At 40.9% G+C, this 27,431-nt stretch overlaps 2 protein-coding genes and 1 long non-coding RNA gene across 4 annotated transcripts; 2 read left to right on the top strand and 1 right to left on the bottom strand.

The window, feature by feature from the left end:
* Positions 1 to 314: 314 nt before the first annotated feature.
* cryba1a (crystallin, beta A1a) lies at positions 315 to 3,086 on the top strand. Its single transcript, XM_086261449.1, has 6 exons — positions 315 to 599; positions 1,102 to 1,168; positions 1,321 to 1,439; positions 1,709 to 1,850; positions 2,178 to 2,320; positions 2,544 to 3,086. The coding sequence occupies exons 2-6, from the start codon at positions 1,130 to 1,132 to the stop codon at positions 2,689 to 2,691; spliced, it is 591 nt and encodes a 196-aa protein (XP_086117575.1). The 5' UTR covers positions 315 to 599; positions 1,102 to 1,129; the 3' UTR covers positions 2,692 to 3,086.
* On the bottom strand, positions 1,028 to 6,339 carry LOC147314491 (uncharacterized). The gene is made up of 3 exons (XR_015124670.1): positions 5,569 to 6,339; positions 1,634 to 1,893; positions 1,028 to 1,485 (listed from the first exon to the last, which is right to left on the bottom strand). It is a non-coding gene; the product is annotated as an uncharacterized LOC147314491 (long non-coding RNA).
* On the top strand, positions 5,606 to 27,350 carry cpda (carboxypeptidase D, a). Of its 2 annotated transcripts, none has more exons than XM_086261448.1 (21): positions 5,606 to 6,411; positions 7,012 to 7,178; positions 11,814 to 11,956; positions 12,313 to 12,482; positions 17,180 to 17,577; positions 17,684 to 17,875; positions 18,429 to 18,596; positions 18,837 to 18,946; positions 19,098 to 19,200; positions 19,930 to 20,072; positions 20,159 to 20,328; positions 20,437 to 20,739; positions 20,839 to 21,034; positions 21,182 to 21,317; positions 21,492 to 21,638; positions 22,484 to 22,582; positions 22,667 to 22,728; positions 22,972 to 23,103; positions 23,246 to 23,431; positions 24,937 to 25,039; positions 25,299 to 27,350. In XM_086261448.1, the coding sequence occupies exons 1-21, from the start codon at positions 5,762 to 5,764 to the stop codon at positions 25,523 to 25,525; spliced, it is 4,005 nt and encodes a 1,334-aa protein (XP_086117574.1). In that variant the 5' UTR covers positions 5,606 to 5,761; the 3' UTR covers positions 25,526 to 27,350. The 2 variants fall into 2 exon arrangements, with proteins under 2 accessions (XP_086117574.1, XP_086117573.1); XM_086261447.1 differs by having other exon boundaries at positions 7,012 to 7,259.
* Positions 27,351 to 27,431: the final 81 nt, after the last annotated feature.

Below are 27,431 nucleotides of genomic sequence, written 5' to 3'. Positions count from 1 at the left end.
ATTTGAGAGGGGAGAGGTGAAAGGATCGGAGACGTGGGGTCAGTAGAAGCGGACATGATGTACAAATCTGAGACAGAGCACACCGCATTCTGGAAAGCCCTTGTGAGTAAAGAAGAGACAAGTTATCTTTTGTATTAGACAAATTTTTATGTCCCCCTAGATTTTGAAAAACCTTTAATGATGAAAAGTCTAAGCTTGCCTATCTTTTTTCAATTTTTTTGCTTTCTAACTTAATTCTACTTGTGGTGCTTTTCCTATTTGCAGGGCAGTCTCTGCCAGGACTGTGAACATCTGTTATCTGTTATCAGACTAGGCCGTGCCAGGACTTGGTCCGGCCCACCGGTCATGGACCATTTGGAACTTGTGCTTATCTGCACTGGGCACCGTGCCCTCCATCCAGTCCTACTGCAGCTAAAGCCCAGCAGCTCAGCGCCGAACAATGCACGGAGCAGCAATGTGCTGACTCCTGCCCCGACCCACAGGCCCAGCTGCTTTTCAGCACCAACATGTATAAATAGGTCCGTTTACTCTGAGGTCAGGACATCGTTTTTGTGGAGCCCCCTGTGAGCACTGAACAGCTATTCTTTGGGGCCGGTCAGGTAAGCCCTCTATCTCAGTCCATTCAGCCTATACAACCTTGTGCAGACTATTGTCACTTACATTTTTGCATTTTTTTTTTCCTCTTTGTGGATTTCGCTGAGTCACATGAATGTAAAGACAGAGAGCAGACATGCATATGCAAAGGTGTACTGACGACACACAGGGAGGACATGTATGCACTGTGTCTACATCTGAACGTGGTTTCATCAAGTGTGGAGAATTTCCCATAGTTAGCTGTTTCAAGCCCAAACATGTATGACAAAGGCAGTATTGTTATATATGTCAAAAACATTCTAATTAATGAACTTTGTAAATTTTGTTATAAAATTTGGTCAAATTCAAAAAAAGACACACCAACATGACACATAAAATGATGACAGTCTGTAAGATCCTCTTATATTTTGCATAAAAACTGCAGAAACGCTCGTTATTGTTTTAAGTGGTGTGAATGATAAGCTGTATGTTTAATAAATGCAACACTCCCTGCTCTTCATTCTGAAGGTATATCAAGTCGGAAACACAAAGTAGCATGGCTCTAAACAACCCTAACCCACTGGGACCATGGAAAGTGAGTCTGACGCCCTTGTCATGGATCAACAACAAAAGCAGATAATGCTTTTAAATATCAAGCCTGGCCTGATAAATGTGTGCATCTGTGCACACATCAGTGTGTGCGTGCAACATGTGCATGCTACATGTATGCATTTGTGTCCGCTCCAGATCACAGTTTATGACCAGGAGAACTTCCAGGGGAAGCGTCTGGAGTTTACCTCAGCCTGCCAGAACATCATGGAGTGTGGCGTTGACAACATTCGATCCTTGAAGGTGGAGTGTGGCGCGTAAGTCACCCACAGAGAAAAGAAAATCTCGAAACCAGAGTGTGACCTAAAACACATTTATCATTTATTAGAAAGATACTGAAAGATCTGTTAGTATTTAAACTCAAAACATAACATCTGAAATTACTTATAGCCCTCACTTATAACTATTTAAAGTTCACTATAAGCTTTTTTAAAATATACAAAACATTTGCCTGATGTCTTCTAATTGGTCTGTGTTCCTGTGATCCAGCGATGCATTCATGTGTCTCTCTGTTTGTTCGTGGCAGCTGGGCAGGATATGAGCACTCCAGCTTCTGTGGCCAGCAGTTTGTTTTGGAGAGGGGAGAGTACCCTTACTGGGAGTCATGGAGCGGCAGCAACGCCTACCACATTGAGAGGATGATGTCTTTCCGCCCCATCTGCTCTGCTGTGAGTTTCTGTCCTAAATCAGCAGCTTCTGCTTTTTCTCCATCTATACAAAATGTAAAAAAAAAAAAAAGTATTTGTCTCATGAAATGGTCTCATGTGTGTGTAAAGCTCGATAGAGTGACTAATAAAGGCGCTGAGTGCAGCCTAAAATAGAATGGAGTGCACTTGCAACTTGTAAATTATTAGATTTTGGGCCCAATTCACACAATTTTAATGATTATTATGCAACTCTTTTATGCCTGGAAGGTTGCTACCTCATTACTACACCTATCACCAACATCATGTGTTCTTTTGCCTGTTTTCTCTGGCTGACTCATGCTCGCACAGAATCACAAGGAGTCCAAGATGGTGCTATTTGAGAAGGAGAACTTCATGGGGCGCCAGTGGGAGATAAACGATGACTATCCTTCCCTGCAGGCTATGGGCTGGGGCAACAACGAGATCGGATCTATGCAAGTTCAGAGCGGCGCGTAAGTCTCGACATCGGAACTCGTATTACTCTTTACAGGCTTCACACATGTTAAAATTGGAACAAGTGAAGAAAACTGTAGCTGATAGTGGCTTCCAGGCTTATCCACTGGCATACAACTGTTGTCTTTTCCTCCTGTAGCTTCACGTATATTTTTCTAAATGCATTTCATTTCACTTGCTGTCTAAACCACAAATTCCCCTCTCCTCCTCCTCCACCACCAGCTGGGTGTGCTACCAGTTTCCAGGTTACCGTGGTTACCAGTACATCATGGAGTGTGACCATCACGGTGGCGAGTACAAACATTACAGAGAGTGGGGCTCCCACGCTCAGTCCTTCCAGGTGCAGTCGCTGCGTCGAATCCAGCAATGAGACCCCGCGGCCTCCTCTCCCAGCCTCTCGCTCTTTACCTCCTCCAGATCTTCCCTCCTGCTCCTCCTCTTCCACCCTTAACCCAATCATTCCAGCACCTTCTGGTGCTTTATCATCGAGATGTTTACGACACTTTTCTTGTCTGTTGCCAAATGAAAATAAAGAGAAAACATGAGAAGAATAAAAGAAAGTTAAAAACAGGCCACTGTAGAGAAGCTCCTGACTGATGCCCCGCTGAGGAAAGAAAAGGAGGACGCTAAAAACAGGCCTCAAGGCAGCAGCAGGGTGGTGATGTCACTCAGAGTCATTGCTCCTCATATTTGTGGATAACTGTGGTGCTGCCAGTGTTCAATAAAGACAGAAGAAGGCAACTTAAATAAAGAGTCTGCTGCTAACCTCTGGTGTGCTCAGTTGTGATTTATTTTAAAACAGCGAGCTTTGCTTTAGGCTTCTCTGTTTAACTGTGACTATTTGCAGTGAAAAGAAGCTGGGAGCACATAAGGGATAGTAGGTATATTGGTAGTCATGTTTTGTTTTACGCCTTAATAGAAGCAAAATTGACTTATACTTACATAACACCTTTCTACTCCATTTGAGCACTCACAAGTGCTTTCTAGTACAAGTCACCCAATCACATACCCTGGTACCCTGGTTCTTCCATATTTTACATATTGTGTGGAAGTGTGGGGAAACACATATAAAAATACAACTAATCCATTAGTCACAGTACAGAAACGAGAACTGCGTATTATTCACAAGGCTGGTTATCTAGATCATACTCACAAACTCTTCCTTCAGGCAAAGTTACTTAAATTCCAGGATCTGGTTAATTACAATACATCTATAATCTTATACAAAGCCTTTAATAAACTTCTACCTACAAATTTACAAATTATATTTGAAATTCGAGAAAGGGTTTATAATGTGAGAGGCTTCGGAGAATTCAAATTACCCAGAACTCGAACAACCTGTAAAGGTTTTTGTGTGTCTGTATGTGGTGTGAAAATCTGGAACAGTCTGAGTTTACAACTGAAACAATGCAAAAATATTCATAGATTTAAATTCCTCTACAAACAGTTGGTCTGGTCACAGTATACTCAATGATGGTTTTGTTGTGCTCTGTAATGTCTGTTCTCTTAACATTGCTGGTATGAATTAAAAAAAAAAAAAAAAAGTGTGTGCGTATGATTGTACATATATGTACATGTGTGTGTAGATATATATGTATGTATGTATATGTATGTGTGTTTGTCACTATGTAATTATTATTGCCTGTTACCTGTGGTAACGCAATTTATAATTAATATATATTCTGTATTCAGTTATGAAGGTTCTATTTGTTGTTTGCGAGCTGCCGTTGAGATGCTTGCATGTGCCCGGGGCTGTTGATGGTTTGTTTGGTTGCAACGATGGGCGTAGCTGCGGGAAGCTTATTGTTTTTTGTTGATGAGTGAGTATAGGGGTGGGATTTAATAAGTTTTCTTCGTCCCACTCCTTTTCAGGTAATTTTTGTTTTTGTTTTGTGCACTTTATGTTCAATATATGTATTCTTGTTGTGCCTGAAATGAACAAATAAATGAATGAATGAATGAATGAATGAATGAACATGCACTCACACTCGGATCAGGGGCAACTCAAGGTTTAGTATTTTGCCTAAGGAGTGTCATTAGCCAGTACTAAAGCTGGTTAATTATTGGAAAGCACGAGCATCTTCTTGAATCTTTTAATGTGGAAATGAGACTAATTACTTAGAAAAATAAATTCAGCTTTTAAAATCAGGACACATTGGGACTTCCTTATAATGACTAACAGCAGGAAGCAACAGCACAGATAAGTAAACCACACATTGAAATTCTTAGATCCCTTATGCTAAACCTATTAGATCTAGTTTAGTTTGCCGCTGCAGCTTTAACCTCTGCAGTTATAGTTTAGCCAGAGCTGTCTGAAGTTAAACACCTCGGGGGTTTCAAAAACTTTGACAACTTGCTACCAGCTCAGGGAAAACAAAGCACTTTGAAAGCATTTTGAAGTGTCCTCAGAACCTTTGAAAGGTGAAAAATACATGTATTGAAAGATTTCCAGGCTGCATGTACATCCTAGCCTGGAAAATGTGAGGAGAGTTTGTGTTTTTGAAATCTGAAGGCTCTGAGAGATGCTTTGGATTGCAATTTTCCAGAATTTGCTAATATTGGTAGCATCCATTCTTTCCCATTAGTGGTGGTCATACAACCCCACAGGAGGATATTCCTACCCCCCCATGCTTAACAGCTGACAAATTGGGATAATTTTGTTCTCCAGACACTAAAGCGTTGATTTCTATGCTCTAAACATTGGTTTTGTGAAGAGATTGCAGATAAAGTGTTCATATGGACAACAGACCTCCCTTTCTTTTAGCAGTTCCTTCTTGTCTAGTCGAGGCCCATAATGGCCACATAATAAATTAAAAACCATATGTAATAATATAAAAATAAAAAAGACAATTCAATGTATGAAATAATATACTTAAGAGATCAAAATACCATATGAATTTAAAATGCTTTAAAACTGTACAAAATAGACGGTATTCTGTTTTATATCAGTCCCCCATTCCAGTAAAATTAACCCTTTTAAAGCCAAATGTAGTATATTTGATGAGTTGTTGAGTGCTTTTGGGACTTATACAGAATTTTCTTCTACATTTTTAGCATTTTTATTTTAATAAATGACCAAAAAAGACGGATGTACCAAGTACGATACAAATTAAAGCTAATATATATAAATTGTTATTCAATATTTTTTTTAATGGCCAGGTTCAATAAACACCGTTTTCAACAAATAGATTTTTCTGGCAATTATTTCGGGCTTTAAAGGATCAAAGGCGGAACTACTCCGGCCCACCTTAAAATCTGACGTCACCACGAAGCTCCGACCCTGTGAGGTGAACGGAAGTAGATGGAAACAGGCAGGCCAGAACAACTGTGGCAGCGGAAAGACGTCCGTCCGTGCGGAGCCAAATACCAAAATATCTGAGTGTAGTGTTTGTTGTTCAGTTAGCAGTTCCGGATGGTGTAGAAGTAGAAGACAGGTCAACATGGTGGCTAACTGGGAACATGTCTCGATGACGCTGAAACTACGGGTGTCACTTTTCGCCTTTCTTTTCCTTTTTGTCGTGTCTCTTGGCGACGACAGACTGCTCGGCACAAGAAGCGCCCGAGCCTCTACGGAGGAAGCGGTAGAAACTTACGACATATACTACAATTATAATGAACTAACAAAACGTTTACAGTCGTTAGCCCAGAAATACCCTCACATAGCTAACCTGTCGACTGTAGGGCAGTCCGTGGAGGGCAGGCAGCTGTGGGTGATGCGGATCACCAGGGACCCCGACAGGAAGTCACTGGGGAAACCTAAATTTAAATACGTTGGGAACATGCACGGCGACGAAACCGTATCCAGACAGGTGCTGGTTTACCTAGTGGAGTACCTGCTAACCAAATACGGGGAGGAAGAGCGCATCACTGAACTGGTGAACAGCACGGATATTTACATCATGCCCAGCATGAATCCCGACGGCTTTGAGAAGTCCACAGAGGGGGACTGCAGTGGTGATCACGGCGGTCGAAATAACGCCAAAAATAAGGACCTAAACAGAAGCTTTCCTGACCAGTTCGACAAAGCCACCGTGGATCCAGCTAATATCCCCGAGGTGATGGCAGTGATGAGATGGATCCAGGAGAAAAAGTCAGTATTTTTGGCGTTATTTGTTTTAAACACGCAGATACCAGATGTTTTTGTCCAGCTATTTGAGGTTTTGACTCGTGTGGCTTTGATACTTTAGCTAATCTGTTTCCAGTTATTGTCTAGCTAGTTGTGGAGATCAAAGAGCAACTCCATCATTCACAAGGAAGTGCAAGGTTCACAGAGTAAAAGTTGTCACACTAGCTTCACAGCTCTTTGCAAAGGGGGGATGCACCTCAGGTCATCCTACATTATAGGCATTTCTCTCATCATCACTTTTTTATACAGAAAGGTTCACAGTTTCATCCTAATTTAATGTACATGTCCATATGTTGAGCCTTTCTAGCGTTAAAGCTGGGGTTGGTTAAAGTCCTTATTCTTTATAGTTGTTCATGATATTCAGCCAAGAATAATTTGATGTGTCAGCAGTCAAACATGATCAAGTCAATTGTTCATAACTCAGGCTGACAGTCTTTTTAGTGTTAGATTCTTTCTTTACTTCATGGCAAGTAGAGACATGAATGTTATGGTAACAAAGAGTTTGGAGCACTGTGAATTTTATGCTTTAAAGCTAGTGATATAAATCTGTCTTTATCTCCTTAGATTTGTGCTGTCAGGGAACCTGCATGGTGGCACTGTGGTTGCCAGTTACCCTTTTGATGACTCAGCCTCCCACGATCAAGAAGGTCACTACAGCCCGTCGGCGGATGATGGTCTGTTTCGCCACCTGGCCCTGGTGTATTCCCAGAACCACCCTGTAATGAAGACCGGTAAGCCTCACTGTCCTGATATGCCAGAAGAAACATTTAAAGATGGCATTACTAATGGAGCGGCGTGGTACGACGTGCCAGGTAAGACAGCCAAGTTTCTTTGCTCTTATTGATCTGTGCGGGGCAGAACGCCCTCAATAATCTATCAGGGTAAATGAGGTTATCTCACTGGATTCAGCTGAATAAACTGAGCTTCGTTAATCATATAATATTTGTTTCTGCTAGAACTAAACGTATGATGTCCTTGTTTGTTTTTGGACAAGGACATAACAGTCCAAACTGAGACACTTTGTGTGTGTGAAGGCATGGAGATCAGTGGAACCGGTATGTTGTTTCTTTGAATGAAAGCTGATTGTTGTGTAAGATGGTTATTTAGTCATTGTTCTGGAAAGTCTACTTTGCCAAGCAGGTGAGTGTGGTTGCAAGCTGAATGTTTTCTGTTACAGCTGCATTGTTTGCATTGTATGTAGGCTGCAAGCTGTTTGAAGGGTCTGGCTTAGAGATTATTTCAGTTTTCTTCACACATGCACTGCAGGCAAGCAATCTTCTAGAGATGTGAAGGATAGTGCAGATATAGAGTATCCAGGCAGCACCATCACTTAAAACAGATAAACAAACTATTTATGTTGTGAAGTTTAAAGATTTTTTTAAAGATTCTTCCATGATAGATTGCATGCAAAATATCTGCATTTGCATCAGAGAAAACATTATGCCACATTCCAGAAATGGCACGTAGTAAACCTTCTTTAAGGCTCTTTATTTCTTCATTAAATATAAGCTTGGTTAAAACAGAGCCGTTATAATAGCGGGACATGGCATTCCAAAATCCATGCAACAATTCATGCAAAGATGGCGGTTGAAAAATAATTTTCAGTGGGGGGATAAGCTTTTTTTTTTCTTTTTTTGTTCTTTTTATTTTTTTTCTTTGTTCTTCTTCCTTTTTTTTTTTGTCCCAGTGATCATTGAGTTTAAAATTAATTTAGATAAAACTTCACAATAACTGCCTCCAAAAGTTCCCACAGTTGTTTCCTGATTTCTAGTAGCAAGATGTCTTTGTAAAACACATTATAACGCAGTGTTCATCTAGGGTTCATTTATTTCGCTGCATTGTTTAACACATGATAGCCAGTTCACAGCCTCTTTAATACATGTACATATAACAGAATAGAGGTCTTATGCTTAGTGCTTTTGAAACACAAAGAGCTTAAGTGCTTACAGTGCTTCGGGATTTTGACCCTACTCCAAAACCAGAAGTGCACTGCTCATCGTGTTTGTGTCTGCCAAAGCCTGTAATTATGCAACATTTTAGAGCTGGAGGCCTCTTATGGCTCTGTGGGCTGACTCTTTTCAGTTGTCAATACACTGCATGTATCAGTTTCTTACATGAACCAAACTAAAAGCAGTTTGTTTTGTTTCCTTGACTTCAGTGTAATTTAGGCTGAAAACAAGCTCTTCTCTGAACCTGAGGGCCAGAAACTCAGTCAGCATGCTCCTCTCAACCTTTGTTTTGTTGGCTTGTCTGAGGGGTTGGGAGTTGGTGATGTGTCTGGAGCGTCGGGTTACCAAACTGCTCTTCCTCTGTATTGCGCTGTAGTAGATGTCAGGTTAGCGGTGGATTTGCCTCAACCAGATTAACTGCTTTGATTAAACTCAAGCTTTGTGTAACTAGCGTGTCGTTTACTCTTTTTACTTAGGTGGCTGTAGGTAGAGCCAGGTCATCTACTAATCAGAAGGTTATGTTTATAAAAGTGTCTGTCAGCCAGCTATTTGAGCAAAAATACTTAAGATACATCTGACTGAATGCACCTGTATTTTCCCAGCTGATTTTATAGTCTATGCAGTGAAACTCTGAATATAAAGATGGCTTAAAAGTAAGCACTATTTGTTCTTGTTTCAGTTTGTCATTAAATGGAACAATATTTGTTTACCACTTAGAGAAAAGGAAACACTAAATCATCACCTTAAAGGCTTAAATAGCAGGCAGTATATCCTCGTACTTATCAGAAACACAGTGAAAGAAAAATTAATGTTCAGGTTAAATATTATGGATCCTTGACTGAAACATCCACTATTTACTCTGTGGAGGTTCACATTGTTAGTATGAGACACTTATTGAACCTCTTAGCAGCGATAGTATTCATATCTCACTGATGAAGGAGGTGCCAAGAACAACCTTTGAATTGACAATGGGTTCATCTGTCTGCCATGCCACAGTGGATGAAATGTCACGACTAAAACCGGACTAATGGCAGATGATGGAAGCAGTCAGGCCATTGTGTGACGTAATTAGTCATCCAGGCAAAGCTCCAGGAATCAGGTACAAGGGATTTGTTGTTTGGGAGTCAGAGCTTGAAATAATAATTGTGCATAACATGTAATCATGACCTATAATCGTTTGACACGGTCTATTGTTCGCGTGCTCTTACTTTTGAACTGTGTTTTGTTCATGTAACCAGATCTGGTGTTATTGATGATGTGCGTTGCTGTCTCCAGGGTCTTATCTGTTTGAAATATTTTTGGCTCATTTAGTTGCTGTCTGTGCTGAAAGAAACGCGTCGCTGCATAGACACTTACAAGAGAACAAGGTCCTGAATCTAATTTTACTGCATGAAAATACCGCTCCACAGCCACGATTATCTGACTGCTCTGCCAGTGTCTGAGTTCACTCACGCCTCTTATAACCACACTTTTAAAAAACCCAGTCACCTGACATTTATACTCTATGCCCTGGGTTGCTATCTTAAATGTTTGACTCAGCTTCTTAAATCAGCACTCTGAGTTCAGGGTGTGTCACTGGATCCGGTACAGACAGGACATGTAAGGTTGGGGCTGCTCTAGGCCTTTTTGTGTGTTTATCCAACTCCTGCATATGCAGGATGTTTGCTTTAAGTGATTTGCCTGAAAGACAGCGAGACTTGGCTAACATCTTATGACCAAAAACAAGCTTCTTATTTTTGTCATGTTGTTGTAGGCAGTTGGATTTAGACATAGTTGAAACAGGGGAATGCCACTTACTGCAATTATTCTACTTTAACAGGTGAGAGATTTTAAGACCTGTTTGCTGCTTGGTTGACAATGCCCCTACTCTCTCTGTTGTGAACACAGTGATTAAAGCGTTACCCTGACACGTCTAAATACACCACCCATATTCCAAATAAGCCCAGAGGCCATGCTTCCTATTAAAAAGTCAAATCTGGCTGGTAGCTTTAAAAGTCACAGTTTCAGATAGTTTACTTGTTTAGCTGCAGCAAGAAGGAAGCTTTGTATTAAAGACTAGCTTTGGAGTCTTTGGAATTCTTTATTTAGACTGTTGAACCCCCTTTACAAAATAAACTTTTGTGTTTATACCATGTAGACACACAAATGATGACTATATTTTGACCCTCATCTTATGCAATGACTGTGTATTAGAAAGGGAATCTTTCAGTGGTTGGTACGAACATAAGGTTATAGAGCCGTAAAAATGCATTTGTTTTGGTATAGGAAGAGTTCATCACTTTGCTTGTAATGTCCCTTTTCAGCTTCCATTGAGTGAACTGGCAGACACTCTGAGTTTCGGGCAGCCAAACAGCTGTCGCTTCACGAGGGATGACTCAGAATAACTTGTATTTTTCCAAGGCTGCTCTCTGAGTTGAGTGTACCATATCACCATCTGTCTTTAGGGTGGAAGAGATTCATTGAGATTTTCATTACTGTGTTTTTTTTGTAACATAGTAAAGCCAATAATACAACAGACAAGCAGACCAGGTTTATAAAATGGTCAGCAGTAGGGCTATTTGGAAGATACTCAGTGGGTTATACAAGCAAGTAGTATTTTTAAGAAAATGATTGCAAGTAGTGTAGACTAAAGTGGTGGTGAGTATTGTGACAAGGTAGGGGCTTTCCATACGCTTTTTTTTTTGTACATTTTCCTTCTCAGATTTACTTGCATGTGGCTTTGTTGTGCATCACAAATTTTGTGTGCCAGCATTTTCTGTTGTCTTGTGGTTTGCATCTTCCTCACTGAGGCTGGTGTAAGCTGGTTTATAGAAATTTTGACAGACCCCCTGGCTCAACTGTGTAGGATGAGGGCAGAGGGGGAAAAAGAGAAACGAAGCCCATATAGAAACAATGAAATGTGTAACAACAAACCAACAACTCTCGGCACTTGGTAGGGCAAGCAGCCGCACATCATTGGCATACAGGATTGGGGGCAGAAGTGTCTGTTGCATTTGGTTCCCGGGGCCACCAAGCCAGGAGTCATGGAAACCTTGCAGCCAGGAAGCATCTGACTGCCTGCTCATGTTCCACAGGGATGAACAGCCTGCCCTTCTGTGTGTGTTTCTGTTTGCATTACTGGACTGCAAGGTGCCTTGCAAACCCCAGATGTCGGGGCTTGTTGCCACACTAACTCCCTCTGTAAACTTTGGCACTGAGGGGGACAAAGACAGACTTGAACTTTTACAGACAGATCCTCTTGTATAATAAACAGTTCTGGCACTGCTGGATTACCGTTCAGGGTAGCATAGTATGTAGAATATGTAATTTTTGCATCATTTGCATGCATCTTTTTAAATGTGACTTTAATATCGATTTAGCTGTTTCTAACTTGTGCTTTTATGTACATGTTTTTTATGTTCTTTTTCTTTTATCCAGGAGGGATGCAGGACTACAACTACATTCATGGAAACTGTCTGGAAATCACCATGGAGCTGAGCTGTTGCAAATACCCTTTTGCTTCTGAGCTCCAAAGGGAATGGGATCTAAACAAGGAATCCCTGCTAGCCTACATAGAACAGGTACATAAGAAATAAATTGTCCATAAGATGTGTCTTTTGTTTGTTTATATAAAAGAATAATAGCACAATCAACATCTCTGTCATGCAGTTTCTCCACTTAAGCCAAATGTAAGGTTCTTTAACTTTTGTTGAAAATCATAATGGTCATTTAAGAAAATGCATACAATTTAAAAAAAAAAAAAAAAAAAAAAAAAAAAAAAAAAAAATTAGCCTAAAGCCACAAAGATGGTATTTTCAGTGAATTAAAAAAATCACGTTATTACAAGTGTTTTATAGATTAATACCAACTTCAGTCAAACCAGTGATTTTATAACCACTGAGGGTTTCTTTGCACTCATATTACTGCTGTCTTCCAGGTGCACATCGGTGTTCGTGGCTATGTGAAAGATGCAGTTAGTGGTGCTGTCCCTAGCAATGTCAGCATTGTGGTAGCAGGCGTTCGCCACAACCTGACGACAGGGGAATATGGGGACTACTACCGCCTTCTGTTACCAGGAACATACAACATAACAGCTGTGGCTCCAGGGTGAGTGCACATAACAGGTTTTTTACAAACAGAGGTTATTCATTAGTGGAAACACTTAATGCTGGGCCAGATCTCTAGTTTCAGTTCAGTGACCAGTGACGGCCCAGAGGTTGCAGATTGCTCCCTGCTGATTGCTACCAAGGGTTTTTTTTTGATAGAGTTTAGACTCGTTTGTTGGGTTAGACCAGTGGTTCCCAAACTTTTTTTGCTAGGGCCGCCTTTGTTTTACAAGAAAAATGTCCCCCGCGTGCGCACGCACGCGCACAAACACATCCTCCAACCATACACACCCATATTTTGCTCTATTGCAGTTTATTTCACACCTCAAACATTTAGTAAACAATTAAGCAAATACAAGTAAACTGCAATAAATTACAGGTAGTAATAAAATAAACTACTAACTCTGTTACGCTACGTCCACACCTACACGGGTATTTTTGAAAACGCAGCTGTTTCTATGCGTTTGGAGCTTTCGTCCACATGTAAACGGCGTTTCGAATCACTGAAAATGGAGATTTTTTTTAAAACTTCTTTTTTGTGTTAATGTGTGGATGAGGAATACGTGATTTAGACAGGGGAAACAAATCGTGGCAGGATCAGCCTGATGTTATTTGTATCCCGGTGTAACTTTACTGTATAAAGACCTAACATCTCCAAAATGACAGGAGTAGTTAATCATTATGAGAAGTGTTTGTGAACTAAAAATGAAGAATGTGGGATACTGTTTGTCCGTGATTTGAAGAGCCCAGCGCTGCTCCTGACGCAGGGAAAAGCAATTCTGCAGGGGAGACCTACCTCGGCACTTGTGCAGGTGAAACCAAAGGGCAGATATGCTTCACCATATTTTCTAGTCTTTGGCTTAGAATGAAATTGGTTTGGAAACATATTCAGCTATGCTTCATCCCCTGCTTTGCGCTTGTGTGGGCGCCCCCTGCTAGCAGTGTCCAAGCGGTTTTTTTGGCGGTTTTTTCTCCCCCTTTTCATACCGCGCCCCCCCTGCAATGGCTCTGCGCCCCCCACACTTTGGGAAGGTCTGGGTTAGACCAACCTTGATTTTGCTTACTGTATTTTCCGCACTATAAGGCGCACTTAAAATCCTTTAGTTTTCTTAAAAATCGACAGTGTGCCTTATAAGCCGGTGTGCCTTATATATGAATTCTGGTTGTGCCTACTGACCTCGAACTGATTTTTAAATTTTACAAGGCACTCAAAAATCAGTCAAAAAATGTTTTACTGCGACTTTGGTAAGCTACGAAGCCGCACTGTTTGATGGATTGTCTGAGCATTACGGCTGCCATAGTCAGGAGCCTCGCGGAGTAATCTGGGTCATCCGCTTCAGGTTCCAAAGTCAAACGAACACTGCGGCATCACTGAGAGCTAAAAACTGTCCAAATTCATTCATCTGCAATAAAATGATCAGTGTTGCTGCTTTACCAGGTGTAACAATTAAGTTTAACATCCAGGCATCCATGAAAACAGAATTTATAAAATTTAACAGAGTTGGAAGTTGGAAGCAGCAATTTAGCTCGCTAGTTTCCACCTACACATGATATAGCATGTTCTGACTGAAAGATTTCTGAAAAAAGTAAAACGTACAGGCCTGCTATCACTTCCAACATAAATGAAGACAGAAAACTAAACAGCAGTGACATTTGTAGGGTTACTGAAGTTGGGTTAGCTGATATATCATGATGTGCTACGTGATCGCTAGCAAAGCTATGTTAGCATAAAATAAACAGTGAAGCTGGAGGCCGAATGCTGTTGCTTGTTTCGCTTAATGCGCCTTACAATCTGGGGCCTGTTCTTCGTACCGCACTAAGTGAGTTAGCTGGATGAGATTGTTGACGATTTCGCGTGATCCTGGATCGTTCGGTTCCCCGAAGCCCATCCGGGACTTGCTGTCATAGCAACAGAGCCGTAAGCGTAAACCTGCTGGGGAGCAGGCTTACTTTATGTAAACAGGATTAGATCGCGGCCACGCAGGTATGTCCGCGTCATTCATACGAAAGCAACAGCGATATTCCACCACTGTTTCACCATAAATAAATAACATCAATGTAACTAAAGATAATGCAGCACCTGATCCATTTATTGATGTCACACAGATACATACAGGTCATTCCCTAAAAAAGGGAAATGTACTATTAACATTCTATTACATGTATGTGATTATTACAGATGTAATTCATATTTCAGAGTAGTAATTGTAAATTACTTCGTGTAATCAAGATGAGAGACCACGGCTATAAAAGCGAAGGTGGATTTGGGAAGTCTGTCGCAGTCATATCCTGTCCGTTTACGCGAGCAACCCATTGCGGAAGGTGCAAGATTGATAAGGAGAGTCCTCAGAATTCAGCGTATATTGCGGGATAGACAGGATCCTTTAGCTCAGCGCGACAGTGTGCTCATAGAGAGATATCGATTTTCCCGTGAGGGTATTATTCACTTAACCAACTTGTTGACGAGGGGGTGCAGGACCACCACCTGTCTTTGTTTTTGCTCTGCCCTTTTCTTGGTTGCTGTTATGAACAAACAAACAGATTATTCCAGGGTCTCTTTCCAAGAGACGACAAGCAATATAAGTGATAAATATTACCATTCTGTAGAATATTCTTATATTTCACTTTTACTTGTTCCCATGTTCTAGTGGGTCCTGTTGTGGCTCTAATGTGAAAGGGGATATAATATAACATATTATAATATAATATAATATTGGATAATATGGTGTGATATGATAAATCTACCCTACCGCCTACTGGTGTTGGCCAGAGGGGCCGATGGCGCAATATGGCAGCCTGGCTTCTGTCAGTCTGCCCCAGGGCAGCTGTGGCTACAACCGTAGCTGCCTCCACCAGTGTGTGAATGTGAGAGTGAATGAATAGTGGCATTGTAAAGCGCTTTGGGTGCCTTGAAAAGCGCTATATAAATCCACTCCATTATTATTGTTATTATTGAATTACTTACGAGTTTGATTTGTCAGCAACTTCCTGCCAGCCCTCTCTCCTTGCTTTTGCAGCCTTTGCAGTGTTCCCTTGCGTTTTAATTAAACTCTGAAACTCCTGAAATCCCTCACTCAAGAGTTCTTGCTCTGCTGCCGAAAAATACCGAGCGCGCTCCTTCGACATTTTCGCCGACCAATCAAAGGGTTGCCGATCAATGTTTCTACTATCGATGCGTAGCCCCTGTTGGGCCACCCAGTGATCTCACATTACTTCATCCAGCTATACTAATCGTCAACAACAGGTGTGTTCGGGGAACCGGAATAGCGAGCTCAGAGTTAGCGCGATGATTTGGTCTTGGATGTTTCATTTGATCTTTAATGTAGTAAGCGACGTACGAAGCACAGGGCCCTGGTGCGCCTTATGAATGAAAACAGACCAGTTTATCAACAGTGCACCGTATGGGCCGAAAAATACGGTATATATAAGAGTAATGCAAGTTAGACTAATGTGAAGTTAAAACCCCGCAAAACAAAACGATTTCTTAATCTCGGGCTAACTAACACCCAGTATTGTGTAGTAAGTTACGTGTGTCTTTTTATGTTGCCTCAGGTCAACTTTTATTCACTAAAACAGAGGCATCTACCGACCATACCCTATATGGACAAAAGTATTTTTGAATTCAGCTTTTTTTAATGAGTTAGTCTAAGGAGTTGACTGAATGATAGTGTGCTATCTAGACAGAATTTGTTCTTCTGTTTTAAATCCACCCTGTATATATGATGCTGGTAGCTGCAAACCCCACTGAAACCCTACCCCTACGCCTTTAGTGTACCTGCCTGGAAATGTAACTACACCTCTTGTCGATGAAGCTCACAGCTATTGTGATTGGCTTATTGCTCTTGAATAGTCTTATGCATTTCTAGCTGCTATTTTGCTGCAGTTTTTTGAGAGAATCACATCACTTCAATATAAGGAAAGTTAATCATATCCTCAATATAAGGGCTCATATGAGGCAAAAACAATCTGGTACCGCATATAAAAGCCCAGACGTGACTACAGGATAACATGTAAAACATCACGCAAAAGTATGAATGCTGGTAGTGGTTTTGGTCACTAACACAGGTTATGTTGTACGTTCTAAAAAACAGCTTCTAAGCCAGCCACAATTGGATACAACTGTTGCAACAAACCAGTTAGTGAAATTTATTTCCTCTTGAATAATTGAAGTGGTATTATTACTTTAAGACTTTATTACTATTATTATTATTATTATTATTTATTACTTAAGACTTTAGGGATAAAAAGTTACATAATAGGGTCACTGAGTGACTGAATCGTAAAATTAAGTCTCCAACCTTCTGTTAACTTCCTGCGTCATTAACATCAGCACAAAACTGTGTGCCAGGGACTTGCATGCGTTTCTATTGCCAAGGAGGCCGTGTAGGTGTAACATGTAGGCGGGCCAGAACTTTTGTCCCGATAGTGTGTATCTTAAACATTCTTAAACATAACATTTTACTGTCTCTAATATTTTCCTGTGATTGTCTTTAATACAAGAACAAATACTAAATATAATCTATGTTTACACACGTTGCCTGCATAGCAAGCTACATGACTCCTAAAAAAACATACCTGACGTACATAATTGGATCGAAACTTGGTTAAAAGAAATGGTTTTCTTTTGGTACACTCAGTGGAAAGTTGTGTTGTATAACAGATTAAATCTCTTCAACATGTGCTTCTTTCACTGTACAGGTACATATCAGTGACAGTCAGCAGTGTCGAGGTCTCTGAGGGCAAGGCAAAAGAGCTTAACTTTACCTTGACACCTGTGGTCAGTGAGGCAGCAGGTAGCAGCACCACTGTGGCTACAACCTCAGTGCAGTCCATCAGCCATCCAGACAGTTCCACTACCAGCTCTTCTGGCTCCACCCAGACTCCGGTGGTTACTTCTGTTTCTCCAACTTCACACCAACTGGCCAACCAGCCACAGGAATTCCGTCATCACAACTATGCAGACATGGAGCTGTTTCTACGGAAGTACAGCAGCGAGTTTCCTTCTATTACCCATCGTTACTCTATTGGACAGTCTGTAGAAAAGCGTGAGCTGTATGTGATGGTCATCTCAGACAACCCTGTCACTCATGAGCATGGTATGTGATGATATTTGATTTAATGTTTTATTTTTTATACCAGTAAATCTTGAAAAACATCAAATGCAAACCAGAGAGCATCATTCTGTCTGTTACACTCTCCCAGGTGAGCCAGAATTTAAATATGTGGCCAACATGCACGGCAATGAAGTGGTGGGTCGCGAGTTAATGCTCAACCTCATAGAGTACCTGTGTCGTAACTATGGTACTGACCCAGAGGTCACCGAGTTGGTCAACAACACCCGCATTCACATCATGCCTTCGATGAATCCCGATGGCTACGAGGTAGCTGAGGAAGGTAAGTAAAAGGGTCATGTGCATATTCTGTAGAGCTCTTTACAGGCTTTACTTATGGCTTTTTGATACGTAAGGTGTAACCTTACAGGCCTTAAACAGTAATTTGACTAAGCGTTCCTTGAGTCTGTGGCAACTATTAAATTACTGCCTTTGCTAATGAAACTGCATTACAAACTGACCACACCACATTGGTGTATACTTGATATCTTTAGTGGTCACAAAGAAAGAAGCAATTGACCCTGGAGAGAGACATATGAGGAGTAGCTGTTCTTCTCGGCAGAATTATATTATCTCCTTCCATGCTATGCCGTCTGTGTTAAAATAGCTTTCATTTCCCTTTGTGAGCACGTAAGTGTCCACAAAAGGAAGTGTATGAAGTCATACATAAGTGTCTGACTTAAGGGAAAGTTTGACAGGGCATATCCTGTGTTTGCTAACAGCTACTGTTGTTTGCCTATGTAAGGGAGTGTTGTGGAGGAGGAGCCGAGGATGTGCATATGCTGTGGTTATGGATGCATGTAGATGGCTGCTCACCGGTGTTTGTTTCCTGACAGGTGATACAAGTGGCTACAAAGGGCGTAACAACACCAACAATTTTGACCTGAACCGCAACTTTCCCGATCAGTTCGCCAACATCACAGAACCCAGACAGCCAGAGACTAAAGCTGCGATGAAATGGCTGAAGAGCATCCCTTTCGTCCTGTCAGCCAACCTCCACGGAGGCACGTACTGTACAGTGGTGTTTCAGTGTCGCGGCCAGCTTTTGAATGTGGTGATCTGCTAAGTGTTGTTAAAATTTGTAAATATTTTCTATATTTTATGGTTATGATAATTAGTGTTTTTAGTAACAAAAAATAATTTTATGTTCACAGACTACATTTTCTTTCCTACCCACACATTCAGATATTATTATTTGTGTATGTGTGTGTTTTACGCTGTATTATTTTTGTTGTGCAATTCAGGGTCCTTGGTGGTCAACTACCCCTTTGATGATGACAAAGATGGGAATAGTTACTACAGCAAGTCGCCTGATGACGAGGTCTTTCAGCAGGTCTCTAGAGCCTACTCACAGGTAACTGGACACCGTTGCTGTGGGAGCTGTTTGAGCCTGATGCTTATAGTTTCAACTTTTAGTACTAATGGAAGCTCATTGAAATCTGTGGAATGACTGTTTGAAAACTTGACAACAACAGTGATCATTGTTTGGTTTTACTTGTATGCAGGAAAATCCTCTGATGCACCAAGGACACCCTTGTGAGGACCTGTACCCTAATGACTATTTTAAGGATGGCATAACCAATGGTGCCCAGTGGTATAGTGTTCCTGGTATGCTTACACCTTTCATTAATTTTGGCATACTCCATGTTTTTAAAAATTCACGCAACCCTTTTATATAAGAGGTTAGCCTTAATTAAGATCTACTTGAATTCTTCCTGGCAAAGAAAGAAAGGAAAGAAAGAAAGGCATTAATGATGCCTTCACAGATATACCCCATGTTATGTGCACTTCTGCTGCTATACTGTCACGTATGCCGCCCTTAAGATGTGCGCTGATACCAAGCTGGGTGGTCTTTCTCCTTCTTAGCCTGGGGTACTCAGCTTTCAGTTTTTACAGAGAAGATTTCAGTTTTTTGTTGGTAAGACCGGAGGGATAGTTTTTTACTTTGCCCTCAGTATGTCTTTAGTAACAGAGTGGTCAGCTATTTGCATGAGAGAGTGTTGGCACTGCATCAGTAGTAGTTAAACTATGTTTTCTGGCAAGAAGGCAGGGAAAAAAGTGTTCCTGAGACAACGCAGTGCAGCCTAAAGGCACTATGGTGACTTGTAGTTCTAAAGTAGGTTTTGGGCTCTTCACCGGAATAAAAGAAAATGTGATTTTTATTCTATCAATGTGTAAATTGTATATTTTTAATGTAGAAAAGAATTCCCTAATTTTTATATTTTTCACAATAACTTTTTTTAAATTATTTTTTTATGTTCTGTTATGAAATTGTCAGATTATTTACCCACACAGTTTCTTGATATGACTCTAAAAAGGAGTGCATGTTTTTTCCAGGTGGCATGCAAGACTGGAACTACATAAACACAAACTGTTTCGAGGTGACAATTGAGCTGAGTTGTGTCAAATATCCTCTGGCCAAGGACCTCCCAAAATACTGGGATCAAAACCGGCGATCCTTGCTTCAGTTTATACACCAGGTAGTAAACATAGATCTCAACATTATCCTGAACCTTCAGTGTAGTTTTGCATTCACTCATGTTTTTGTGGGCATTTGCGTCTTTAGGTTCACACTGGGGTGAAGGGCACAGTTTCAGATATGTGGGATGGTAGGAGAATTCCCAATGCCACCATTAGTGTCGAGAAGATAAACCACAAGATTACTACAGCTCAGACTGGAGATTACTGGAGATTGCTGGTCCCTGGGACTTACGCTATCACTGCCTCTGCTCATGGGTAACAGCTTTATTCAGAAGGAAAACATAGTAGCCACATGAAATCTAGTTTCAGTATGTTTTTGTCTTATTGCGACCTTTATTTCTGTTATTCTGTTATGTTGTCTAGTTATAAGCCTGTGACGATCTACGCCACAGTCTCAAAGGATCGAGTGGAGGTGGTGGACTTCAGACTGACATCTGTGCGGTCAGAGGGTAACCGTCATTCTTCCAGTGGCCCCCGACCCACACAGAACCCATCTGAGAAGGAGTTTCAGAGCTTAATCAAGGAGCTCTCTGTAGGCCAGGGTTTAGATGAGTTGGTGAAAAACACAGCCACCGAGAGCAACTTCCGCTACCGACCCTCCAAAGAGATGTCGGCTTTCTTGAGAGGCCTCACGCTTAACTTTCCCCACATTACATATTTACACAGGTAAGAAGATTTTATTTTCCCCTAAACTGTGAGTCTGAACCAGTCTTTATTTTACTGCAGTGACCTATATTGTTTCTTTTTTTTCTTTTCTATGTCCAGCCTGGGCCAGAGTGTGGAGTATAGGACCATATGGGCTTTGGAAATCTCTAACAAACTAGGAGAATCTGAACCGTCCAAGCCAAATATTCGCTTTGTAGCAGGGATCCATGGTAATGCCCCAGTGGGGACAGAGCTGCTGCTGGAGTTTGCTGCCTTCTTGTGCATCAACTATGGCAAAAACCCAGCCATCACCAAGGTGTGCCTTAAGACCTCTTTATTATTATAACAACAGCATTTTTATCAGCTCGTTTTGGCTTTAAGGGAGCCAAAGCTTGATTTATTTCTCAATGAACATTTAGTACCTGTGAATATATGACTGTAATTGTTCCTTATCCTTCTCCAGCTGATCAACGAGACTCGCATATTCATTGTTCCTTCTGTAAACCCTGACGGACGAGAACAGGCTGTTGAGAAGCAGTGCAAATCTACCCAGGGCTTGACCAACGCTCATGGCAAGGACCTGGACACAGACTTCTTTGGTCAGTTGTCTTAATTTCTGCATGTGTGAAGCTGAAATGAAAAACAGATTTAAAAGATCAGCTCTTCAAGTCAAGATTTCTTTTGAATGTAAAAAAGAAATGGTTGACGTTTACATGTACCATTTACAAAAGAAAAAAGAAAAAAAAAGATATTCTGTCTGTCCTCTTTAACAGGCAACGCATCACAGCGTTTGGTGGATCCCCAACCTGAGACCAGAGCGATGATGAACTTCATTCAAAGCCACCGCTTCACTCTGTCTGTAGCCCTTGATGGAGGCGCCCTTGTTGCCACTTATCCTTATGACAAGCCTGTCCAGACTGGTAATACCACTATGACAAGAAACAAAAGTATATTGTGTATAAAAATCTGAGAACACCAGGATAGCTCTTTGCTGATGCTGCATGAGTGCAACGTGACACTGGGCACCACTTTTTCACACATATGAGATTCAGGAAACATTAAAATAAAATTGTTTGAGTTTGGAGAAAGTGACATGTGAATGAGACAAACATCCCTTGTGGGCCTTTTCAGAAACCCAACAACGCTTGCTGTAGCTCATCTGTGGGCAAGATTTACTAAACAGGGAAAAATAGCATGTGACCCAATATCCAAATAGCGCTCATAGGTGTTGTTAGTTTTATGGGTGATTTACAAAAGATGCACTGTTTTCCAAACACGGGGGTGGTCAGTGCCTTTCAGTATCAGTCACAAAAAAACAAGCACGTCAGTGTATGTGGGCCTATGTATAGGTTGAATGCTGACTGGTTGAAAACTAGGCTGGAAAAATGAAAGTGGTCAAGACACCTTGGAGACTAAGATATCAAAGTTTAAAAAAAATACAGAAGGTGAAGCACAGATTGTTGCTGCAGTGGACACTTTTCATTGTTTTATCACTCTGTTTCACTTCAGCTCTTTGTTATCTCATAACTTTGCTCCTCTCTGTCGCTGGCAGGACCAGCAAGCGCACAAGTGAGAGCAGCCCACAGACCAGTTGTTTGTGACACTGCCCCCTGGTGATAGTAAAGATGTAACTGATGGTCTGTAGAGCTGATGGCAGAACCATGTTTTCCCCATTGCAGGCAGATAAATAAATCATTTGAAAACAGTTTCCTTAAAATCGCTGGTTTCACTGTTTAATTATTGAATCAGTTATTTTGTTTTTCAGTTGACAATGAAGGCACCTTGAAGTATTTGGCAACTGTCTATGCCAGCAATCACCCCAAAATGCACCTTGGGAACACTGAATGTTCAAATAATGGGCAGAGTAAGTCATACGACTGCTACATATGCTTGTCATGTCGGTCATGCAAATAAGTGGTTAATGGCCAAGTTTTGCTTTACTCATTAGGCAACATCCCAGATGGAGTTATGAGAGCAGCGGAGAGACAAAGTCATCTGGGAAGCATGAAGGTAAGTGTGTGTCTGTGCTGTCATTTTCTGTAATTAAGTTGGCATCCATCATGTCATTGTGTACAATCTAAAAACAAAAGGCACTACTTCATATTTAATTGGAAATGGAGTCAAGAGTGTTTGTTTTGAAAACTTCCTTGACAATTCTGAGAATCTTGAAGTTCATTTGGAGTTATTGATCAAGTGAAAATGAGAAGTAAAGCATAGGAAATGCATCAGCTTATGTCCACATCTCCTTTCCAGGACTTCAATATGGACTTTGGCCATTGTCCAGAAATCACAGTGTACACTGGCTGCTGTCTGTTTCCTCCCGCTGAGCAGCTGGCCACACTCTGGACTGAGAACAAGAAGTCTCTGCTAAGCATGTTGGTAGAGGTATGATGCATGATTTTATTAGGCAACTGCAGCGACATTGACATTTATTTATTTTACAAGTTATGGCTGCTGTAATACATAGTTTGTATTTTAATGAACTGTCATACAGCCACGCATTTCTCTTTGTTTCTGCTCCTTCCAGATCCATAAAGGTGTGCGAGGCATAGTGAGAGACAAGAGTGGAAAACCAATTGTTGGGGCGATCGTTATACTGAACGGAGGAGTGAGACTGTTTACTGTGGAAGGTGGCTACTTCCATGCCCTGCTAGCTCCTGGCACTCACAATATTGAAGCAGTTGCTGAAGGCTACCAACGCCAGCGTCAGAAGGTACTGTCTTCAACAGAATGTACTCGCTCGCAGGAAGAATAATATAATAGTTTACTGCTGTACACACAGACGCACACACGGTAATTATTTGTTGTTCAGAGGTTTATCATGAGGAGCTTCATTTAAAACATTTGAAGCTTTTAGTCAAAAACATTAGAAATATGATTATTACAATCATCCCACGCAAGGGTTGCAGATGAACAAAATGAAGCAACATAAAGACACATAAATAAGAATAACTCTACTACAGGTCTCATTTATGGTCTATATCTATGCAAGGTGTGGGACGTAGTAGACAAAATCTCTCCATCACCTCCACCTTTCCTTTTGGATGCTCTGCCATTTGAAGCATGGGGTAGGCCAGCTCTCTAAACAGATTTTCCTTGATGGTGTGTCCAAGATCCAGACTGTAGGCTGCGAGCTTCCCGCATGGCTTAAAGAGCAAGGGATCCACCACCGAGTGATAAATCTGCTGGTAGTCTCGCACTGTGAAACCGTGGATCATGAGCTCGTCACTGGAGTTTCCCTCTTCAGTAGTGACAACTCTGTTGCTCCGTGGCAGGTCTAAAAGATCTGGAAGAGCGGCGGCATTCCTTATATATCTGTCATCCAAGGGTTTTTTGTGGTCCGTTTCTTTTTGCTCCCACACAAGGTGCAAATCGTAAGCTGGAGCCAGCAAATATTTTCTCTCCTTAATCGTCTCGCCATATTTCTTAGGACACCGAATACTCTGCCTTAGACCATAGGGACGCATCTCATACCTCTGCAAAGAAGAGTGGTGTCAGTTTTGGTTGTGCCCCTTCAGGTTCTTTTGTGTGTTTATCATATATATTGCAACAAAAATATACGGTTACTGGGGGGGGGAAGAAACCATTAAGGTACTTACTCCTTGGTGTATTTTCAGTCAACATCACTAAAAAAGGTCTGAAAATGTGGTTTTAATCCTTAATTCCTAACTAAGTACAGCTTTCCCATTTTTCTTTACACTGGATCATGAAATCGCTTCTTTGCTGCTGAAAACAATCAAGCAGGTTGCAAAAAGTAAGTCCTGAGATTCTTGTAATTTACCTCTGGGGTGAGTAAATTGAGATTTTTAGCACTTTTTCAGACATCAGACACAACCTGCACCAGATTATACAAAGCAGGCGCACCTGCGAGTAGCTCTTGCTGATTAGATAGTTAACAAGCCCAACTTCCAAGGAGCTTCAGCAGAGTGCTTAAAAACACTTTACCTCTCTGACAAAACAGCTCGATGTTTTCTTTTTGTTGCAAGTTTTAAGTCCTTTAATAAAAGCAACAAAAAAAACCCTAATGAAACTTTGAGGTCCAAATGCTTCAAATATCTTTTGAGTTGTTTGTGAAATCCTGGAAATCTGTTTGAAGAGCCTTGATTGACATGACCATCAACTTTTTTAAGAAGCCTCTGATGACTACAGGAGAGAAGTGATTCTTATGTTTGACAACTTTCTGCTATCTAACTTTTAAATATTTCTTCTATCTTTTAGGTCGTGGTATCTTCCTTTGAAGCTGCTACTTCCATCATCATAGAGTTTGACATGGACAACAACATCTTTGGCCTTCCCAGAGAGTTTGTTGTAGCCAGTGCAGGTAAGCATGTCTTATAATGCAGCTTTTTGTCACCTGCTGAGAGCTGACGTCGCATGAATTATGCTCCTTGTTCATGAACAAGATAGATTTTCAGTGTTTCAGTAGATTATGTATTTCAAATTAAGTCTTAATGGTGGTAAAATCCACTGGCAGTTACTGTAGATCTCAGCTCTTTTGAGAAAGAGTGTAATTTTATTAAATTAAGAACAAAGTATACATAATGCCAAGTCATGCATGAATATTCTGTTCCTCCCCACAGCCGCCACCATGACAGCACTGGTGGTGACAGCGTGCATCATCTGGTGCGTGTGTGCCGCTAAGTCTAATCGCCAAAAAGATGGCTTCCACCGTTTGCGCCAACACAGAGACGATTATGACGACGAGGTCCGGCTCACCTCTATGGGCTCCAAAAAGTCCCTGCTTGCCCACGAGTTTCAGGACGAAAGCGAAAGCGACGAGGAGACGTTGTATGCCAACAAAATCTGAGGAACACAGCAAAAGTTTTTGTTTGCTAAGTGTTTTATTTGAAGCTCAGCCCCCTCCTCGCTGTCTCCCAAAGATCAAACACCTGACCCACGAGGACCACCATGAACTTGACCTCCATCTCTTTTTATGGCCAGTATGAAGGGGATGGAGACTATTTCTGTTACACCAGTATATTCTGAGGACCCTCTCCCTGTCATCCTGTCAGTGTCTGGACTGCAGGGGCTGCTTTTCTTCTTTTTCCTTGCAGATTTCTCTGATCAACTTGTTCAACATATGGAGCAAGGAAGAAATTAACAAAAGGAGGGTGGAAAAAGTGGTTCACTCCACCTTTGTCGTCATCCAGCCCTTACAGCAGCTTGCTTCTTTGTTTTGTTTTGTGTTTTTTGTTGTTGTTGTTGTTGTTGTTGTTATCCGAGCCAACCAAGAATCCTGTAAGACGACCACACATCCTGCCCGGCTGAGACATCAAGCCGAAATGTCCAAATAACTTTAGATAAAAGTGCGTTATTTTCCTTGTTTCTCTTCACTAATGTCTGTGAGCACCATGTATTTATTTTTATAACGGCTTTGAATTAGAAAGTAGGTTATTTCTCTGTGTCCAAGCCTTTGGGAGACTGAATCCAGTTCTGTGCCTTGGCTTCCATAAAGTTTACAGTCTCAGTCAGGCTGTAATGTGTGGCTGAAAGTAACATACTGGAAATATAATACCATAATACTGGAATTTGATCCATCTTATACTCAGGTGGAGTGAAAGAGAAACTTTTTTTTTTTTCTTGCCTCCTTCTTCTGCCGCCCCCTCCCTTCCAAAGATGAGTGGAACCATCAGGGAGAATGTTACAAGGCTTGAATGAAATGTTTACCAGAAAGTGGAGTGTGGACTTGATATATGTACGGTGGGGGGTGATGTGGGTTGGAGGGACTTGCACAAATTGGAAAGAATCACCCTTAATTTTTGGCCACAAAAAACAATGAATCTTTAAATCTGTAATCATAAAAAGAATGTATTTTTATTTCCTTTTTGTTTTAACAATAAGTTTGTTTGCAAGATAATTTCTGTATATGGAAACTTACTACTTTTGTGTCATCACCTTTTGATCACAGATCACTATGTGTAATCTTTATGATTTGAGTTTTTATCTGAATATATTTGGCTTTTTTGCCTTTTTTGTACTAAATATTTTGATCACAGAATGAAAACCAGGTTTGACCATTCATGACTGTCTAAAACACCCATACCACACCATATAAAGGTTTTATAATCTTATATCTTTCCTGACTTATTTTAAATTGCAGTGATTGAGATAATTATGAGTTTGAAGTTTTTTGTGTTGGTAGTCCATCAGAGACCCTTTTGTCACTGTGTGAGGAACAGTGACAGCTGGAACAGGCTCCAGTCCCCAGCAGCACCATTTCAAATCACTGCGCTGGATCCTTGATCTGTTAAGTATCTCCTGGGTTGGAAATTCGCGCTGTGATTTCTTTACATGGCAGTAGTTTGAAGCAATACAGGTGTGTTCTCTAAAGAATGTGCCCTGATTTTCAGTTTGAGAAGAGATTTCTTGACATCTGTGTAGGGAGACACTTTTGTACATTATTTTTCTTAAACTGTGTGTGTGAGAGAGAGTGGCACCTTTGAAGTTAAGTGCGTGCCACAGTCGGGCAGTTTTGTGTGAACATTTTATATGAACTGGAATCAACTGTAAATAATGTTGGTAATTGTAAAATGTTAACCATGAAACTACATGCAACAAAACATTTAAAATCCTCTTTGTGATGTGCACAAAAACTCACAGAACACAATCAAATAAAACTTCTCACAACACGTTGCTTTTGTGTTTACTTGTATGATAGAGAAATGAGAGTAACTTAATCATGAGGCAGTTTTTTTTTGTTTTGTTTTTTTGCT

The sequence above is a fragment of the Aulonocara sp. 'chitande type north' Nkhata Bay genome, linkage group LG14, assembly GCF_057382095.1.
Source record: "Aulonocara sp. 'chitande type north' Nkhata Bay isolate Kocher_YH1m ecotype deep benthic linkage group LG14, A_spYH_male_GT1.1, whole genome shotgun sequence".
Classification (NCBI taxonomy): Eukaryota; Metazoa; Chordata; class Actinopteri; order Cichliformes; family Cichlidae; genus Aulonocara; species Aulonocara sp. 'chitande type north' Nkhata Bay.
Note: the sequence above shows the minus strand (reverse complement) of the source record. Positions and strands in the feature narration are given on the sequence as shown.

Excerpts from the sequence above, each read along its gene's own strand:
- cryba1a (XM_086261449.1), top strand. The coding sequence starts at position 1,130 with ATGGCTCTAAACAACCCTAACCCACTGGGACCATGGAAA. Across the intron at positions 1,169-1,320 it reads ACCCACTGGGACCATGGAAA|ATCACAGTTTATGACCAGGA; the intron begins GTGAGTCTGACG and ends TGTCCGCTCCAG. Across the intron at positions 2,321-2,543 it reads ATGCAAGTTCAGAGCGGCGC|CTGGGTGTGCTACCAGTTTC; the intron begins GTAAGTCTCGAC and ends CTCCACCACCAG.
- cpda (XM_086261447.1), top strand. The coding sequence starts at position 5,762 with ATGGTGGCTAACTGGGAACATGTCTCGATGACGCTGAAACTACGGGTG. Across the intron at positions 11,957-12,312 it reads TGCTAGCCTACATAGAACAG|GTGCACATCGGTGTTCGTGG; the intron begins GTACATAAGAAA and ends GCTGTCTTCCAG. Across the intron at positions 25,040-25,298 it reads GTTTGTTGTAGCCAGTGCAG|CCGCCACCATGACAGCACTG; the intron begins GTAAGCATGTCT and ends TCCTCCCCACAG.